This window comes from Microcaecilia unicolor, chromosome 1 (assembly GCF_901765095.1).
Source record: "Microcaecilia unicolor chromosome 1, aMicUni1.1, whole genome shotgun sequence".
NCBI classification, from domain to species: domain Eukaryota; kingdom Metazoa; phylum Chordata; class Amphibia; order Gymnophiona; family Siphonopidae; genus Microcaecilia; species Microcaecilia unicolor.
This window is the reverse complement of record NC_044031.1, coordinates 518,802,522-518,823,644: the sequence shown is the minus strand read 5'-3', so window position 1 is coordinate 518,823,644 and position 21,123 is coordinate 518,802,522. Positions and strand designations below refer to the sequence as shown.

The 21,123-nt window shown below is 42.6% G+C and overlaps 1 protein-coding gene across 1 annotated transcript in view; it reads left to right on the top strand.

Annotated features, from left to right (window-relative positions):
* Nucleotides 1-21,123, top strand: part of PI15 (peptidase inhibitor 15) — a 56,838-nt gene that overhangs the window by 10,587 nt on the left and 25,128 nt on the right. Inside the window, 1 exon segment of the mRNA XM_030190175.1 lies at nucleotides 18,138-18,256. Coding sequence (XP_030046035.1) covers nucleotides 18,138-18,256 — 119 coding nt within the window.

Genomic DNA, 21,123 nt, shown 5'->3' with positions numbered 1-21,123 from the left:
TTTATTCTTAATAATAGCCTCTACCATTTTGCACGGTACCAATGTCAGACTCACTGGTCTATAATTTCCCAGATCTCCTCTGGAACCTTTTTTTAAAAATCGGTGTAACATTGGCAACCCTCCAGTCTTCCAGTACAACACCTGATTTTAGGGATAGATAGCATATTACTAACAGTAGCTCTACAAGTTCATTTTTCAGTTCTATTAATACTCTGGGATGAATACCATCCGGTCCTGGTGATTTACTGCTTTTTAGTTTACAGAACTGACCCATTACATCCTCCAAGTTTACAGAGAATTCGTTTAGGTTCTCTGACTCACCTGCTTCAAATACCCTTTCCGGCACCGGTGTCCCAAATCCTCCTCGGTGAAGACCAAAGCAAAGAATTCATTTAATTTCTCCACTATGGCTTTGTCTTCCCAGAGCGCCCCTTTAACACCACTTTCATCCAGCAGCCTAACTGATTCTTTAGCCGGCTTCTTGCTTTTAATGTATCTAAAAAACAATTTACTATGTATTTTCACTTCTAACGCTAACTTTTTTTCAAAGTCCTTTTTTACCCTCCTTATCTCCGCTTTGCATTTGGCTTGGCATTCCTTATGTTTTATCTATCACTCTAAGATTCCTCTCCTGGTCTTCACCTCTCATCTACTATCCTCTTTTGGATTTCTACACCCCAATTGCATTACTTTCAACTTTTTCATGCATTAAATTTTAATAGCTAAACATTAGATTATTCTTCTAATTCTTGTAGATCACTTTCTGTGTTAGCCACTCCCTCTGGAGTATCCATGCTGTTGTAAATCTTCATTGTCCACATAAAAGCAAACCATTTCTTCTAACTCTTGATGCTCTTTTGACCAGACAACATCCTTCTCTCTCTTTGGTCTTCCAACTTCACTCACTACTATTTATGAGAGTCGCTCTTGGATCTGTACTATCTCTATTGGGAGAGCTGATGGGTAAAGCGGGAAGGTACAGCAGGACAGAACAGGGATCCTAAATAAACCTTCTGGTCTGTTCCATGAGATATAAGAGAGGCATGAAATGAGTAGGGTCTCCCCCATTCTGAGCAGCTGACCTAGGAAAACTGAGACCATATATTTTATTCATCTTTTGCTTTGTCATTAATTTTTTTAATTTCTTTTAAGAACCTAAGAATAGCCATACTGGGTCAGACCAATGGTCCATCGAGCCCAGTATCCTGTTTTCAACAGTGGCCAAGCCAGGTCACAAGTAACTGGCAGAAACTCAAACAGTAGCAACTTTCCATGCTACCAATCCCAGGACAAGCAGTGTTTGTTTGTTTTTTTTAATGCTGGTAGTGTCAGGCCTGTATGTATTCAGTTCTATCTCCAAGATTCAGCTTCAGAGCCAGATGCACTAAAGTCATCGTTAGAGCCGTTCCCTACCGAATTCCATAGCGAATCGGTAGGGAACGGCTATGCATCCTATGTCATTGGTACCCACCATAGGAGCCAACTTTTCAAAATGATTGGGGGTGCTGAAAATTTAATATTTTTTTTACAGGTGGTGCATTCCCCCCTCTCCCCTCCTTTCCCCCCCCTCCCTTCCTCTCCCCCCTCTCCCCCCATCCCCCACTCCCCCTCCAACTTCAGAATTACCGCCAGGCGCCTGCACTACCCCAACAGTAGTGATGATTTGGCACACAGTACCCATGCGTTAGCTCTACTGCTGTTTAGTAAAAGGGCCCCTTAAGTGCTGTTGCATAAAATTGCACACAAAAGTACCATTTAAAGCACCACTTAAACTTGCAAGATGTGCATAGCTACACACACCCATTTTTATAATTGCTCTGAATGTGTCTGGGACAGTTATTTTTCTTTCCATTAGCTTTTAGCTCTGGGGCAAGCTTCTTTTCAAATTCACTTTTTGATTGCCTTAGCAATGCTTTTTCTATTTTTTTTGTTTTCATTTGGGTCCACTTTCCATTGTTTGAAAAATATTCTTTTTGGCTATAATAGACTCTTTCACCTCATCTATTATCCATCCCAGCAACCATTTGGCCTTCCTTCAGCCTTTTTCAATGCACTGATATTTTGGGCCTGGGCTTCCAAGATGATATTTTTAAACATTATTGAAAACTGGTATAAACTCCTAACCTTTTGCAGCTGTTCCTTTTTCAGTGGTTTTATTTTTGTTCTATTTCCTTCAGTTATTAAGTTAAATTTGATCACATAATGACCACTTTTGCTAAAAGGCCACACTACTGTTACCTCTCACACCAAATCTTACATTGTACTAAGGACTCGGTTAAAATAACGTCTCATTAATTCCTGGGTCAGCTGCTTTATGAAGCAGTAATTCATTTTATCTGATAGCTTTACCTTCCTATCATGCCCTGATATGACATTGTTTGTAGGATTGGGTGATACATTGCTGAAGAACGTAAATTCAGGCACGTCTATATTAGAGTAATTGAAATCACAACTGAATAATCCAAATCATAGTTACCTGATGCTAGAGTCCAACTTGAGAGTAAGCAGCCTATTTTGACTGCTCAACATAGCTGGTTAGGCATTGAATATCCATGCCTAACAGGATATGTTGCACAATGTAGCCAGTTTGGACCAGAGTCTATATATAGCACCTAAAAAATCTGTGCGGAACTCAGTTTCGCCTAAGCATATTCTGTAAGATTTACGCACGATTTATAGAATACACTTAATCAATATCATTGCGTCTAAATCTGCTCATGCCTATTTACACCAACGAAATCTGTGGTAGCCGCTAACCGGGATACTCAGCAGGAACCAGTTATCTCCTGCTGAATATCCATGGTTAGATGCTCAAACCCTATTTAACCAGTCAAGAGCCGTTCCTGGCCGGTTAAATAGTTTTGACTATCAGGGGGTCAGAATATAAGGCTTGAAAAAGATTTGTGAGTTTGATGACATTAATACATCATGGCAGATACATTATCTATGTGCATATTATATTATCAGAATTGTTAAAATACTTACTAAAGCTTAGCGTGCACTTACATCATTAGTGTGCACTAAGGTCCCTGTTTACTAAGCCGCGTTATAGGCGCATTAGTGTTTTTAACACACATTAACTATGTACAAGTGTTAACCATGTATGCACCTACAATATCCCTATAGGTGCCTGTACAGTTGGCATGTGCACTAGGAGTGGCCTAGTGGTTAGAGCACTGGTCTTGCAATCCAGAGGTGGCCAGTTCAAATTCCACTGCTGCTCCTTGTGATCTTTGGGCAAGTCACTTAACCCTCCATTACCTCAGGTACAAACTTAGATTGTGAGCCCTCCTGGGACAGAGAAATATCCAGAATACCTGAATGTAACTCACCTTGAGCTACTACTGAAAAAGGTGTGAGCAAAATCTAAATAAATAAATAAAGATTCTAGAATTCTAAAGAATAACAAGATTCCATACAGAATTTCATAGTGTAGCAACATTCCATGTAGAACCCCAACGAGTAACAAGATTCTTCGGGGTGGAGGAGTAGCCTAGTTAGGGTTACCATTCGTCCAGATTTCCCTGGACAAGTCCTCTTTTTGAGGGCATGTCCGGGGCGTCCGGCGGGTTTTGCCCGCATGCACATTTGTCCGGATTTCTGGACAAACGTGCGTGCGGGAGGACGTGCGTGCGGTTGCGCGATCCAGATTCGGCACCGTGGGTCTCCCCTCCCCTTCCTTACCATCTTCCCTGGTGGTCTAGTGACGTCTTCAGGGCAGGAAAGAGCCCCTCTTTCCTGCCCGGAGCACTGCCTTGCCCATCCTCCTTCTCGGTCTTGGCTGGGGATTCAAATTGGCCGCCGAGAGTTGAAGTCTCGCGAGACCGCTCCAACTTTTGGTGACCATTTTGAATCCCCAGCCGAGACCGAGAAGGATGTAGGCAAGGGCAGGCAGCGCTCCGGCAGGAAAGAGCCGGAATGAGGGGGCTCTTTCCTGCCCCGAAGACGTCATTAGACCACCAGGCAAGATGGTAAGGAAAGGGGAGGGGAGCATGTGACGGGGGGAGGGGAAAGGGGGCCTGGCAGTGGGCGTGGCGGGGGCAGGCGGCGGCATGGCATGTGTCCTCTTTTTCAGAGGACACAAAATGGTAACCCTAAGCCTAGTAGCTAGAGCACCACTCTTGCAATCCAGAGGTGGCCAGTTCAAATCCCACTGCTGCTCCTTGTGATCTTGGGCAAGTCACTTAACCCTCCATTGCCTCAGGTACAAACTTAGATTGTGAGCCCTCCTGGAACAGAGAAATATCCAGAATACCTGAATGTAACTCACCTTGAGTTACTACTGAAAAAGGTGTGAGCAAAATCTAAATAAATAAATGTAGGCATGTTAAAAACACTAACATGCCTTAGTAAACAGGGCCCTAAATGTTAAGAAGCCCTTTTAAAACATACATTTCTGACTAAACGTATTCTATAAGCAGCACCTAGATTTAGGCACGGTATATAGAATATGCTTAGTTGATATCCCAGAGCCTAAAACTATGCGCATCCATTTACACCAACGAAAAAATGGTGTAAATCCCGGCACGTGGATTCAGGCACCCTGAGCCATATTCTATAACTACACATATAAATTTTAGAACACCCATGAAGCACTCATTTCCCCGCCCATAACCACACCCCTTTTTGCCTGCATGCATTAAAAAGTAGGCGCTCTGCATTACAGAAAACGCTTAGTGATTTGTGTGCATAAATTCTAATTATTGTCAATTAGAGCTCATTATTGTTTGTTAAGTGCTGTTAACAATGCTGATTGCTTATTAAGCCAATTAAATATGCACCACTGTTATAGAATCCACTTGGATTTTGGGTGGAACGCTAGGCATGCTATACAGAATCCGGGGGGGGTGGCGTACATTAATTCCATTAGCACGCACTACACATTAGTAAAAGGGCCCCTTAATGAAATATAACATTTTCCCTTTTATTAAAAAAAAAAGTTGAGATATTACGATTAAAAATAATAAAGAATATACAAGATAATGTTGGGGAGATTTCTTAAGATTGATGATTGTTCTAGTGAAGCAGATGACTTAGTTTGGGGTCCTTTTACTAAGCTGTGGGTAAATGCTAATGTATGCTTAGGGGTCTTTTACTAGGGCGTGCTAACAAATTTAGTGCACACTAATGATTAGCATGCGCTAAATGATAAGATGTCCATTACATTTCTATGAGTGTCTTATCATTTAGTGCAAGCTAATCAATAGCGCATGCTAAATCTGTTAGCACACCTTAATAAAAGGACCCCTACATACAGCTTTAAAAAAATTAGATCATTAAAGCACAGGATACTTAAAATGGGACTGTGAGAAAGATGGAAATATCTGGAAATCATAGTAGAATTTTTAATTTACTTTCTTAACTTTCCAAGATCTCCAGTAACACCATTGATTATGGAGGAGTTGCTTGATGGTTAGTGCAGTGGGCTGAAACCTAGTACCTGGGTTCAATTTCCCACTGCAGCGCCTTTTGACCCTGGGTATGTCACTTAACCCTCAATTGCTCCAGGTATAAAACTTAGATTGTGAGCTCACTAGGGAAAGAGAAAGTACCTGCACAGAGTATATGCAAACCACTTTGGTTGTACCCACAGAAAGGCGGTATATCAAATCCATGATCCCATGCAAATTTTGTAGTTCTCCAGTAATTTATTTATTTATTTTATTTATTTATTTATTTATTTATTTATTTATTTATTTATTTATTTTATTTATTTATTTATTTATTTATTGCATTTGTAACCCACATTATCCCACCTCTTTGCAGGCTCAATGTGGCTTACAATACATCATGGGTATGGAAATAGAAGTGAATATACATTAGGTTACAGAGGGTTTGTGTTACATGGTGGTGAATTACATAATGGTGTTAAAGCAAAAGACATTATAAGACAGAAGTTCAAAAGATTATACAGTTACACGTGTTGATCTTTGTGATATATCTTGTCAAAGAGATAGGTTTTTAATAGTTTGCAGAAATTGGTCATTTCATAGACCGTTTTCAAGTTACGTGGCAGCGCATTCCAGAGCTGCGTGCTCATATAGGAAAAGGTAGATGCATGCATTGATTTGTATTTCAAACCCTTACACTTGGTTCTCCAGTAATAATTAGCCTCCTATAACAAGGGCACATTATATTTCTATAACATCTGGGAAAAGTAAAATATGAAAGGACGAAAATTGACAAGGGGTTATGGATTTAGCAGTATTTCTGGAAAACTCCTTAGATGCTGTGACTGAGAAAATAACTGATAGCTTCTGTTGCTTTAGAAAATGATCAGAATGTTATCCTTTGTCTGTATTTCAGGAAGATGGATATACTGTCTGAGGATCTCGCTAAAGTTTTTCCTGGTTTATCTAATGAAACCCAGAGAAGATGTAAAGAATTCTTGGCCCTCAGACCTAGAGTTCTAACTTCTGTCACCATTCATTAAAGATGGGTTTTTTCTTGTACTTTTTATGTTATTATTTTCCTAATTAATGGATCAGTACTATTGGTGGGCTAGAGATGGTTTCAATATTTTCCTTATAATGAGATGGTGGTATTGTTTATTTCTTATTTCTTTCATTCATATACAATTTTATTTTGAATAAACATGCAGCTTCTTGATGTAAGCTTTATTGTTGTACAATAGGTTCTTCCAAAATTGAACTGTTTCTCCCTTATATGGTAGGGAAGCTAAACCCAGCACATCCCAGGATGCACTGGGCAGGGCAGGGGCACCAACATTTTGGAGGTGGTGCTGAAAGAGAAGGGGAGTGCTACTCCCTCCTCCATCATACAAGGGGGAAGGGGGAGAAGGGGACACTAGACCACCAGGGTGTGTGGGGGTGGGATATGTAGCCCACTGAGCCAGTAGGGATTTTTTGGAGTGTTGAGGGTTAGGAGGGCTGGAGTTCTACTGGATCTGTAGCCCCATGCCCTTGTGTTGGGGGGATTAGAGAGGCTGGAGGTCTGGGGGATGTGGGGGCTTGTGGGGCAATAGGCCACCAGGGCCTTGATTTGGGGGGTCTGGGTGGTCCCAGGGTCCTCCATCTCCTGTGTTTGACTGGTCTGTGCTTTTGACAGCCCAGACCTGTCAAACGATAAAAAGGATTATGCTAAGCACATGCCCAGGGCACAATCCTCCTGCACTTTTTCACCTGATGATCAGCGCTAATAACGCATCTAAATTAGCATTTATTAACATTGCTCATTGGGAAGTTAATTTCCTGTGCAGTTCCGGCACTATTTTTAGGGTGCTGTTTGGAACAGCATGGGGAATTGATCATTGGGGTCTCAGTGTTTGTACTAGTTTTTTTTGGGGGGGGAAGGGGGGGTTGGCAACAAGTCTCAATGTAGTACTTTGATGTTATTTTGTTCTTTTATGTGTTCTTGAATCTTCCATTTCAGATCTTCTTCTTTGGAGTCAGCTGGTGATCTTGTACTCTTAGTTGAGAGATTGTTTGGGCGTTAACGGTGAACAATTCCCCAACTTCAGCTTCCTCTGTAGCTGTTTCACATATTTCTGGCTGTTATGTGCCATTTGTTCTTGTATTTTTTCATGAATGTTCCTCTGAATTTCTTCTAATTCCACATTCATAACAATCTTTTTTCTTGATGATGAATTGCTCAGTGCACTTCTATTATTATTATTATTATTATTATTATTATTATTATATCATAGTCATCAAGTAATACAGATAGCACTAATACATCTCCTCAGATTATTCTGCTGTTTTGTCAATTAATATTAGCACATACCCACTGTAGCCTCTCCTATGACAATGACTGTAATACAGGAACTAACAATAATATTCGTTTTGTAAGTCCACTATTAAATGTCATTGAGTCTTTTGGTATCTTTTTCCATTGGATGATATTCTTTTGCTAGCAAGGGTTAATGCTGTGGCTCCTGATTTGTCCTTATTACAGGCCTGTCTTGTTTCAATTTCTGTATGGCTTATTGCTCATAAGATGGTCCTCAGTAAAGAGATAACAACAGCATGCTGGATCACAGACCATTTAAAATGTCCAGCTGCGAATCTGATATTTGGCAGGCCTGCACCTGTTTTAGATAAGTTTTATGTATTTAGGATATGGGTAAATTAGTATTTAGGAATATGGATAGATCATTTTATGCTTGAACATGGCCAAATGGTGCATACACTTAATTGATTAACAAGCCAATCAGCACTGATAATTCGAAGTTAACAACCAGTTAGCAGCACTAATTGGCTTTAATTAGAATTAATACACACAACTTTCTAGGCACATTCTATAATGCAGTGGAAAAAGGGCATTTCAAGAAAAACTATTTGCACTATTATAGAATGCACCCGATCTGTGCCTAACGTAGGCATGGGTATTTAGGCCTATTTTTAGGTGGCCTAAATGAGTGTACCTAAATTTTAGTCGCAAGAATAGCATGTAAGCATATTATATAAACTACACATAACTTTGGCATAGTTATAGAATCACACTAACCAGGTGGGTTTTTCAGCACCAGTTTTAAGGCGCCATACATAGAATTCTCTCCTTTGTATCTCCAAGAAGAAAAAGCCCATAGGACCATTCAATGGTAATTTCTATGACTCAATCTATCTCTGCAATTTATTATTTGCTAGATTTATAAACCACATATATGGAAAAAACCATCAAGGTGGGGTACCATGGGTATAAAATGCAGAATAAATCAATACCAAACATTCACTTCAACAATACAGCATAAACTCACCCATAAATACAAAACAGGAAATGCATAGGACAACAATAAGGGGTCCTTTTACTAAGGTGCACCAAAAAGTAGCCTGCACTGGTGTTGATGTAGGTTATTGGACACGCACAGGTCCATTTTTCAGTGCACCTGCAAAAAGACCTTTTTTTTTGGGCCGGAAATGGACGTGCAGCAAAATGAAAATTGTTGTGCATCCATTTTGGGCCTGAAACCTTACTGCCACCATTCACTTAGCGGTAAGGTCTCATACATTAACTGGGTGGTAATCGTCAGTGTACGTACAATGCCGATTACTGCCAGGTTAGCGCCTTGCGCTTGAAAATAAAATATATTTTCCGGCGCCTGTAGTGGGCACACGTATAAATGAAATTACTGCCCAGGCCATGCAGTAGCCGGGCGATAGTTCTGAAGTGGCATGCATTGAGCACACGTAGTTGCCTATGCAGCTTAGTAAAAGGGCCCCTAAGTTTCCAAAAAAGAAACTAATAAACAGAACACATAAGGAAGGGAAAGATGTCAGTTCAAGGCAACAGTTATCGCTGGTGAAAGACAGTTGCAGTGAGTCCAAGAAAGCGCACTGAAAAGCCAAGGTTTTAAGAGAGGGTTCTAGTCGAATATCTACTGGAGCAAATTCCACAAAGTTGGAGGTAAACAACTGAAGGTTGTGGAGTGGGATATATCCAAGCAAAGCTTAGAAAATAATGGCACTACCAGGTGACACACATTAGCAAAATGGAGTGATCTAGATTATTTTATGTAGAGTGATCAAAGAAGATAAATATAATGGTAAACCTATATAATAGGTTTTGTGTGCAAGAACCAAAATCTTAAGCTGTATCCTATAGTTGACTGGAATCCAGTGAAGTTGTATTAAGAAAGGAGTCATATGATCTTACCTGTGTACTTTGGAAATCAACCTAGTAGCTGTGTTTTGAACCAGCTGATGGTTTCTTATAGTGTACGATGGTGCCATTGTCAGTGGAGAATTTCAATAATCTAAACAGGACAAAAACAAAGCATGAATTAATGTCCTCAAAGCTTTATCATCTAATAAAGGTCTAAGGGAATGTATTTAGTGAAGACCAATAAAGGATTTCTGGACCAAACGAGTAATGTTGCCATAGATAAAATAGTGTTTTTTATTTTGTTACATTTGTACCCCGTGCTTTCCCACTCATGGCAGGCTCAATGGGGCTTACATAGGGCAATGGAGGGTTAAGTGACTTGCCCAGAGTCGCAAGGAGCTGCCTGTGCCTGAAGTGGAAATCAAACTCAGTTCCTCAGGACCAAAGTCCACCACCGTAACTACTAGGCTACTCCTCCAGAAAACAGTGTTCCTATCTGCATCTTACAATTTCTAGAAATATTTTCAGCTCACTTCTTCACCTTAGCTCTTCTTTCTTTGGTGATATGTGCCATATGGTGATTCATGTACTGGGTTTCTTAGAACCCACAATGGTCACAAACTGATGTATTTTGCTAAATTGCTCGATGCCCATAATGGTGATGCCCTGTGTCCACTCCCCTGTCAAATTGTTTAAATGTTTTGGCTCTTTAAAGTATTGCCCCATCATATACTATTTTGCTAGCCTATTGTATTTGGGTGATAGGGGCATAAACTTTCCAGCTGATATTCAATTGGCGGTGGTCAGCATTTTTTAAAACACTGATTGTCATCAGCTAGATTAGCTCCCGATATTCAGTGCCGGGCTATGTCCAGGCAACAGCACTGAATATCAGGTGTTAATTTTTGGGCAGGAGCTAATTTTGGGCAGGATGGCTGCCAGAGCTAATGCGGGTCCTGGCCTATATTCCGCAGGGGCATGCAAAAGACAGTTATGCAGGCACTGGCATAACTTTTTTGTGTTTAGTAAAGTCCCCAACCCTCTCCACACCCTTAACATGGCTTCTCTCCTTCTATCCTCTCTCCTCAGCCCACTCAGGTCAAGACCCCCTCCCTCAGTTCAGGTAGGCATTACCTTTTCTCCCTGGTGGTCCATAGGGGGTCTTAGGGGCAGGAACAAAGCCCCCTAGCTCCTGCCCCTTGTGGCAGCTAAGGAAAAATGGCTGCCGTGACCTCACGTGACAACTCGTGCTACTTTGAGCTCTCCTAAATTAAGCCCATGAGCTATGTGGGTGTCAGCCAGCATTCACATAACCCTAGGCCGCCCTTGACCTGCCCACTTTTTTGGCGGAAGTCAGAGGTAATATTCATCAGCATTGCCCACTTTACTGTTGCTGAATATCGGGGGATAGGCAGTGAAAGGTGATTTAAGCGAGCAGGAATCTCTCCTGCAAGAATTCCACAAAAATCAGAGGAGCAAGAGGTAGAAAATCATAACTTTAATATAATAAAAAAAAACACAGAAGACTAACATATAGGGCCAGATTCTGTATAAAGCACCTAAAAAATATGTGTGGTAAACATTTCCACCTAAGTGTATTCTATAAGTGGTGCCTAGATTTAGGCGTGTTATATAGAACATGCTTATTTGATATTGCAGCACAAACAGGCTCAGTTTATTACAGAATACACTTAGGGGCTCATTTTCAAAGCACTTAGCCTCCCAAAGTTCCATAGAAACCTATGGAACTTAGCCTCCCAAAGTGCTTTGAAAATATGCCTCTTAGTGAGTTGTGCATATTAAAGCTTGTTAAGTGCTGTTATCAATGTTGATTAGCTTGTTAAACCAATTTTGTTACACACATTGTTATAGAATATGCCTGGATTTCAGCGCGGATCTTTAGGCGCGCTATATAGAATCCAGAGGACAGTGCTTAGGTAAAGTCAAAAGTTGGCTGTGTTACGTGGAGGGGCATTTTCGAATGGGGACGCCCATCTCTTAGGGCGCCCATCTCTGAGGATGTCCCCGCGAAGGGGCAGGGCATCCCGTATTATCGAAACAAGATGGGCGTCCATCTTTCGTTTCGATAATACGGTCAGGGACGCCCAAATGTCAACAATTAGGTTGACCTAAGAGATGGTAGACCTAAATGTTGAGATGGTCGACCTTAGAGATGGACGACCTCGGTTTTCGCCGATAATGGAAACCGAGGGTGCCCATCTCAAAAATAACCAAATGCAAGCCCTTTGGTCATGGGAGGAGCCAGCATTTGTAGTGCACTGGTCCCCCTCACATGCCAGGACACCAACCGGGCACCCTAGTGGGAACTGCAGTGGACTTCACAAATTGCTCCCAGGTACATAGCTCCCTTATCTTTGGTGCTGAGCCCCCCAACCCCCTCCAAACCCCACTCCTCACAACTGTACACCACTACCATAGCCCTAAGGGTGAAGGGGGGCACCTACATGTGGGTACAGTGGGTTTTGGGTGGGTTTTGGAGGGCTCACATTTACCATCACAAGTGTAACAGGTAGGGGGGATGGGCCTGGGTCTGCCTGCCTGAAGTATACTGCACCCACTAAAAACTGCTCCAGGGACCTGCATACTGCTATGATGGAGCTGAGTATGACATTTGAGGCTGGCATAGAGGCTGGAAAAAATGTTTTTAAATTTTTTTTTTAGGGTGGGAGGGGGTTGGTGACCACTGGGGGAGTAAGGGGAGGTCATAACCCCATTCCCTCCGGTGGTCATCTGGTCAGTTCAGGCACCTTTTCGAGGCTTGGTCGTGAAAAAAAATTGGACTAAGTAAAGTCGGGCCAAATGCTCGTCAGGGACGCCCTTCTTTTTCCATTATTGGCCGAGGACGCCCATCTCTTAACCACGCCCCAATCCCGCCTTCGGTACACTGCCGACACGCCCCCATGAACTTTGGTTCGTCCCCCGCGACAGAAAGCAGTTGAGGACGCCCAAATCAGCTTTAGATTATGCCAATTTGGGCGACCCTGAGAGAAGGACGCCCATCTCCCGATTTTTGTCAGAAGATGGGCGTCCTTCTCTTTCGATTATGCCGCTGATTGTCAACCAGAGAATGTTGCAATTGTATCCACAGATCTGACATAGATCTTTGTTTCGGCGTAACTGCCTGCCTCAGGGGTTCAATATCTGGTCGATACAATACACATCTGGATATTTAAACCAAAACCTCCTTGGTGGCAGCAGTGGACAAATAGATACAATCGCTGGTAAAAAAAAAAAATACAGTGTCAATTCTAAAAACACAACTTTTAAAAACTTGAGCAGGGCCGTAGCGAGGGCGGCTGACACCCGGGGGCGGGTCGCCGCTACGCACCCCCCCCCCCCCGGGTGCAGCATGCGTGCACACCCCCCCCCCTCTGCGGCGCACCCCCCCCCCTCCTCCATGGTGCACCCCCCCCCCTACGGAGCGAAATCTTACTTGCGGGGGATGAGCGGGAGGGCCGATCCGCCCCGAGTGCACGTCGCTCGGAGCTGCGTTGGCTCCGCTGGTTCACTGCTCTCTCTGCCCCGTAACAGGAAGTAACCTGTTCCGGGGCAGAGGGAGCAGGGAACCAGCGGGGCTGACAACCCCCCCAGCGTGTGCACCCGGGGCGGACCGCCCATCCTGCCCCCCCTTCCTATGCCACTGAGCTTGAGTAAAGAAAAAGAAAAAAGACATTATTTTTCCCTAAAGCTACTATGGTTCCTTTAATTTCTCACTTCTTTCTGCAATTTATTCCATTCTGTAACCCAAAAGTTATAATTTTTTTTAATTACCTTGCCAGGGTCCTGGAAGGGGCGTGATAGTATCAGGCAGTTGTTGCCAGCCAGTCTCTGGACTAGTTCCTTGAGTCTCTGGGGCAGGGAAGTGATAGGCCAAAGTACCGTGGCAGCAAGAGGCTGTTTTGTGCCTGTCACCAAAGTGTTGTAGCTGCCCGTGTTCCAGAGTTGCTCCGTTACTGGCTGGGATGATGAAGGGCCTGTGAGAGAGCAAATGTGGCTGATGTAGCTGTAAACTCAGGAAAGGCCAGGCATGAAGGCTGGCCCAGGCCAGGAGCAATTCCATGCATATGCAGACATGTCCCAGAGCTCCGGGTAGGCCCAAAATGAAATATGGACCTCAGTTTTGAGGCTGCCTGGTGGACCTACTGCAGGAGCTTGTGTCTAGCTCTAGTAATGGAAGTGGAAGTCCTGGCACCCAAAGAAGATCAGAGAGGATGTCAGAGACATCTTGGGGCTAAGGTAAGAAGGGGTCTGGGGTAGGGAAGAGCAATTTTAAAGTTTTATCGGCAGCTTTTAGTGGAAGTTGAAGTTTTAAATTTATTTAAATTGATTAAAAATGTTGTCAGAACCTTAAGGGGGTCTTAAAGGGAGGTCTAAGTGGCCGGATGGTGCAGAATAATTTTGCCACCTGGATCTAGATTCATGGAACAGGATTGATTCAGTCCGGGGACTTGTGGTTCTGCTTACCCATTGCATTCCCTAAGAAAAGAAAGACTACAGGTCCCTGCATGAAATGGGGTAAACCCAGGATTGAATCAATCCTGTTCCATGAATCTGGATCCAGTTGGCAACCTTAATTTGTATTTAATATTGTTTGGTTTTATATATTAAAGCATGCAAAAGAGCTGTGCCACATAGAGGTGGTTAGATTAATTTTACTGTAGTGTAAAATGACATCAAGGGGTTTTGGGGTGATTTTTAGTGTATTTTGTACAAAGTTTGGTGATGTGTGGTATTTACAGTATAGAAAGTGGCTAGGAGACATTAACATGGATTAAAATGGATATTTGGATAAAATGACTGATTTTATGTCAGGATGATTAAAGGATGAACATGCACATGGATATAAACAATTTGATTTTTGAGTTATGTGTGAAAATGTAATATTATTTAATAGATGTCTATGGTTTCCAAAATAGCACGAAATGTGGTAAACTAACCCATTTTAACCCTTAGGGGGGAAGTTATCAATGTGGGCTACTGTTAAGATGGGTTAGTTTACCACACTTCGTGTTATTTTAGCACAGGTCCCATTTTATGCAATGAGACATGGAGGGGCATAATCGAACAACACCAGCCAAATCGATGGCTGGCCATCTTCGGGGCTGGCTCTGTGAGGGGGCGAAGCCAAGCGTATTTTCAAAATACGCTTGGCGCCGGCCAAATCACTCACCAGGTTTACATGAGATGGCCGGCTTCATTTTCCAGCCATAATGGAAACCGGGCCTGGCCATTTCAAACCCGGCGAAATGCAAGGCATTTGGTCATGGGAGGAGCCAGCATTTCTAGTGCACTGGTCCCCCTGACATGCCAGGACACCAACTGGGCACCCCAGGGGGCAGTTAAAAAAATTGTAAAGAAAAACAAAAATAGCTTCCAAGTGCATAGCACCCTTACCTTTGGTGCTGAGCCCCCCAAATCCCCCCCAAAACCCACTCCCCACAACTGTACACCATTACCATAGCCCTAAGGGGTGAAGGGGGGCACCTACATGTGGGTACAGTGGGTTTTGGGGGATTTTGAAAGGCTCAACATTAACCAGCACAAGTGTAACAGGTAGGGGGGATGGGCCTGGGTCCACCTGCCTGAAGTGCACTGCACCCACTAAAAACTGCTCTAGGGACCTGCATACTGCTGTCAAGGAGCTGGGTATGACATTTCAGGCTTGCATACAGGCTGGCAAAAAAAGTTTTAGGTTTTTTTTTGGGGGGGGGTGGGAGGGGGTTGGTGACCACTGGGGGAGTAAGGGGAGGTGATCCCCGCTTCCCTCTGGTGGTCATCTGGGCAGTTGGGGCACTTTTTTCAGACTTGGTCCTAAAAATAAATGGACCAAGTCCAGCCAGCGAAATGCTCATTCGAGCCAGCCATTTGTTTTTCATTATAAGGTGAAGCCGGCCATCCTGCAACCACGCCCCCATCCCGCCCCGTCCTGCCTTCGCCACCCTTGAAGGTTGGCCGGCTCGGCGACAAAAAAGCAGTTGGGGCCGGCCAAAATCGGCTTTCGATAATACCGATTTGGCCAAGATCAGGAGATCGCCAGCGATCTCCCGATTTGTGTCGGAAGATTGCCGGCGATCCCTTTCGAAAATGAGCTGGCTCGTCACTAATAACCCATGTTAACAGTAAAATAACCCATCTTAATGATAGCCCAAGTTGATAACTTTCCCTTAAATATCTAATATGATCTACTTTGTTACACACCAATCTTGCATTAAAGTGATAAACTGGAATAGGTATTGTATGTATATATTTATATAAAACATTTATATTCAGCACGATCTTAAAAATTCTCAGCGGATTATAATTCAAAACATACATAATTCTGAATACAGAAGATGAACACAATATAATATAAATTTTGCTGCTTTAGAAGAGCACAATGTGAGACATTTATCACAAGGATTTCTATTCCTTTTAATATGAAAAGGTCTTCCCTTAGATCTACCTCGACCTATAGTTTCAATTGGTCTCCATATTGCACCACAATCTGTTCATTAATCTTATCCTGCCTAAAAACCTAAACTTTTTTAAAAGCATGGTCATTATTTCCCACACAATTCCCCAATAAACTGGGATCAATTGGTGATTCATATTGTAGGATTCCAATAAATTAAAATTTAAAATCCCCTAGATCTCTTCCCCCTTTTTTTACCTAATAAAAGATTTGAGTAAATGCAAAATTAAAAACAGCCTCATTCTGTCTCACCAGTCATATATTACTATTTTAAAAATGGACAAATTTAAAACCTAGCAGCTATAGTCCACCACTCCACCCTCAATCTACACAAAGGGCCCTTTGGTGTGACCCACCTAGGGCTGGATCTTTTATGGCACCCAGCATCGTCTACCATTGATGACATCACGCAGTTAGGGGTGGGGATTGAGTGCACAAGCAGACCTAATCTGATGTGACAGGCTCAAATGAGGGACTAGGAAGAATGGAATTTTCCCTGAAGCTGCAAATCTTCTCAATCCCTGCTCTAGCATCTAAAGAAAAAACACATTTGTAAAGATAGGGTTCCCAAAGAAGAAATGTCTTCCTTCTAACTTGTATCCATTTAGACACTTCTGGGAAAAATAGAGATCTTCCCAACCAGAAAGTTTCAATTCATGGATTTATTGAATAAGTGCAACAAAGCATCTTTATCCTGAAGGAAGACAATTGTCTGGTAGTCACTTCATCTACAGAACTCTCCAAAATCTCCATCAAATTTAAGCTATGAGAAGGAACTGACTTCCCAACAGGAGAACGAGATTGCCTTCAAGCTAAAACTGGTAAGTAATATATATGGAGGGGCATTTTCGAGATGACATCAAAATGACAAAATAAACATTTATGGAATGTATGCAAGAACTGAAGTCCATAATGGCAGAAAAAAACTAACCGGACGATATTCAGCCTATGGGATGCAGGCTGGCTAAATGCCGTGATTGGAGCTTAGCCCATATATTCATTGCTGGGCTGTTTCTGGTGACCGGCACTGAATATCTTGGGGGGGGGGGGGGGGGTTCATGGTCCGCTTAAATTTAACCGGCCAATTTAATATTTAGTGCAGGCTGGTTAAGTTCATAGTGCCAAAAGATAGGACTGCTATTTCTGTGGTCCGATTTGTCCGCTAAATCTAGCCAGCGAACTGCTGAATATTCATGGCTAGCCAGTTATATCACACGATATAGCCAGTTAATTGCTATATGCTAAGGGCTAATAGCAGAGATAACCGGCTATCTTGAGCTGAATATTAGCCATTCCTAGCTGGTTAAATAGCGCTGAATATCGCAGAGATGTATGGAATGGTCTCTCAGTGGAGGTCGTGGAGATGAGGACTGTGTTGGAATTTAAGAAAGCATAGGACAGGCACGTTGCTTCCCTTAGGAAAAGGAGGAGCTAGTGGTTATTGAGGAAGGGCAGACTGGATGGGGCATTTGGCCCTTATCTGCTGTCATGATTTTATGTTTCTATAACGTTTTTGCATTTCCAGTAAGGTCGGGCAGCAAGATGTTAACACCTCCAAAGGTTCAGGATCTCAAACTCTGTTAAAGGGGCCAAAAAGAGGCCATCCTTAACATAAAGTTCAGAACTCACATTGAATTATAGTCAAAAGGCTGAAATTGTTTGATGAGCCTCTCATTCAGCTCTTATCATTCAATACTGGCTATCTGGGTGAGGAGTCATCTTTTTCCAAATGCATACAGTTTCAAGGTGAATGCATGTAAGCATGAAACACAGTAAAATACATATGTTATCAACTGAATAAAATTGAGCGATGAGTATGTCAAACATACTACAATATTTCTACTCAGATTACAGAATAATAATCCATGTTTTAAACATTCTTGTTGCAGCATTTGTAAACTAGGAAAATCATACCAGTGGTGTTTTGAACTGACATGCTCAGGCAATGTCTGTTCCTAATGATATCAACCTTTCCGCTTGGCAGTAAAATTACTTGTTGGAAGGCCACTTTCAAATTTGAAAAAAAGGACTTGCCAGTTTGTTTTAAGCTCTGTTCCTACATTCATTGCATTGTTTATGAAAACCTTAATGAATTTAATTACAGGCTTGGGATGAAACACTTGCCAAATCAGCAGAGGCTTGGGCTGCCACGTGCATTTGGGATCATGGACCTTCCTACTTGCTGAGCTTTTTGGGACAGAACCTCTCAGTGCGGACTGGAAGGTATGCATTTGAGGTAAAAACTCATTTGGTGCCCTCAAGGTTTATTTGCTAATTTCTGATATTTTAATAGAATAATGGTATTGATCCTGTCAACCACAGGGGCAGAACAGAAGTAATTTCTGAAAAAAAGGCAATGGAATTTCTATTTACAAACTCTTTCCCCAGATTTACTATGAGGCTTCTCGTATGACAAAGATATTGAATGACTAAAGCGTTGGGGTGTGTTTGGGAAAACTGCTTAATAGCAAGACCAATAGTCATAGTATTGTGAACTGCTAAAAAAAAAAAAACTTTGTCTGGATGAGCATATTAAATTTTTCATTGTTTGATTCTAATATAAGTTTTGTATTCAAGAAGTTTCAAAATCCATTTCAAAGCACTTTTTAATTTGAAAAAAAAATGGTTATCAACAACTACAGACCACATTTAAAAGGGATTTCAAATCTTTTTCTACAGGTTGTACTATACATGGGGGAATTTTCAGGTTGTCCTTAGTGAGGATGTCTATCTTTTTAAACTGCTACTAGGAACAATGGTAAATGGCTTTTCCTCTATGAAGGTAAAATGGCAGCAAATTTCAAGCAAGTGTGTCTTCTAAGGATGTGCATTCATTTTCAAATAAATGATGCCAGTTTCACTTCATATGCCTCTAAACAATATAGATGGACACAGACCCCAAATGAATTGAAAATCTATTCATTTCCAGAACCCAGTATAGTATATTGGGGTCAGAAAAATAGCACTTTTTTCCCTTGGTTATTATAAGCCTCATTGGGGAGCAAATTGATGATGCTAGAAACTTGGAGCTGAAGCTATAGGAACTGCACAGTGAAAGTGCAAGTCAGTAACAGAAGTTAAGACAAGTCCCTGGAAGAGCCTATTTGATCAGTGTTTGGTTCCTAATCAAGGACACCCCATGCTTGTCCAATGGGCTCCTTTTAGGGATTGTCACAAAACATACTGCTCAGGCCTGCCTGCACCTGGGCATATGCTCAACACTAGCACTCTTCTCCCACTGACTGGGTCCTGCTTGCCTCTGGGTGAGTCTCTCACTCTCAAGTTTATTCCCCAGTGATTTCTAGGACACTGGGGGCCAGACTCCAAGGGGTCCCACAGTTCCTAGAAAGCACCCAGAGACCTAAACCACAAACAACCAGAATTCTTAGTCAGTCCAGGACAACAGTGCTAATAAACTAACATCTTTATTATCAAACTTACACAAGGAAAAAAATAAAGGTGAAACCAGCAAGCTATAGCAGGTAACTAAATAAGGATCAATATTAAAACTATCTAAATACTTTTTAGATAGCTGGGTAGCATCTGGGGAGTTTCAGGAAAACAACTGCTCACAGGTCTGAACAGGGTCTCAGGGCAGAGATGTTCACCTTCTGAACTCCCTGGCTGAGACTGGGGAAAATCCAGTCTCTCCTGGCTGGATTTGAATTCCAAGGCCAATCAGACCCCAGAGTAGCAACCTTGAAAGTATCTGTCCAATGATACTAAAGGTTGCCTTCCCACAGGGCTTAAACTGGAAAAGAAAACAGTCTTTTCTGCAACAGCTTCAAAACAGAAAACAAACACCACCTTCTGGCCAAACAAGAGAACTACACAGTTTTGCCACACCTCCCCCCTTTAAGAGAAGCCCCAGACTGTGGCCTTTTCAGTCCGCTGGTTGGGTCTCGACAGTCCAGTGTCAGAGCAGCCCTGGCTCTTCCTTCCTGTAGAGTCCATCAGCATTGCCATGTTCACTGCCCTTCCGGTGCTATATGATGAAGCTGTACATCTGCAAGGACAAGCTCCACCGGAGTAGCTTCCCATTCTGTCCTGAGACTCTATTAAGCCAAACCAAAGGATTAGGACCTGTGATGACAGTAAAGTCTCATCCATACAGATATAGTTGCAGTTTCTTTAGGGCCCACACTAAGGCCAAACATTCTTTCTCAATAGTGGCATATGCTACCTATCTGTCAAGGAGCTTGTTTCTCAGGTACCTAGTGGGGTGCTCCTCCCCTCTTCTATTCACGTGACTGAGTTCAGACCCAATGCCATATGTTGAGGCATCAGTCTGTATCACAAAACTTTGTTGGTAATCAAGTGCAATGAGTACTGGGGCTGTAGCTAATGCTGTCTTTAATGCTTGGAAGGCCACTTCACACTGGCAACCAGATAATGATTCTGGGCAGTCTTTTTTTTGTCAAGTCAGTCAGGGGAATAATCGAATGTCGCCGGCGAAATAGATCGCCGGCGATCTATTTTGGCGGTGGCGCAACAGCAGAGGGCATTGTACTGCATTCTGCCAGCTCGGACCTACTGCTAATCTCAGTATCAGGGAGACTCTTTGCCAGTGGGGCACAACCTCTGATCTGCAGTTAACTGTGAGTAACCTTTACACCTTTACTCACAGTTAACTGCAGATCAGAGGTTGTGCCCCACTGGCAAGGAGTCTCCCTGATACTGAGATTAGCAGTAGGTCAGAGCTGGCAGAATGCTGTACAATGCCCTCTTTCAGCAACATTCAAGGTAATAACGTTTTCTAACATGGGTAACACATGAAAGGGATCTAAAACTGGCTTACAAAAATGGCCACTACCTCATGGACTACCGGAAACAAAACAGGGCACAATCTGACCCAGTTAGCAGGGGGAAAAAGCACCATGGGAGTAGAGCCCAGTACCCTACACCCACCACAATGCATTGCTGATGTGACTCTGCAGTGCACCTAACAGAAAAGGTGTCACACTCACCCGAGAGCCACATCACAACCAGGGAAAGGCTGTCAGATGATACAATACATTCTGCTGTCATGGAAGTGGGTACGGGATTTGAGGCTGGCATACAGGCTGGCAAAAAGGTTTTCATTTTAACTT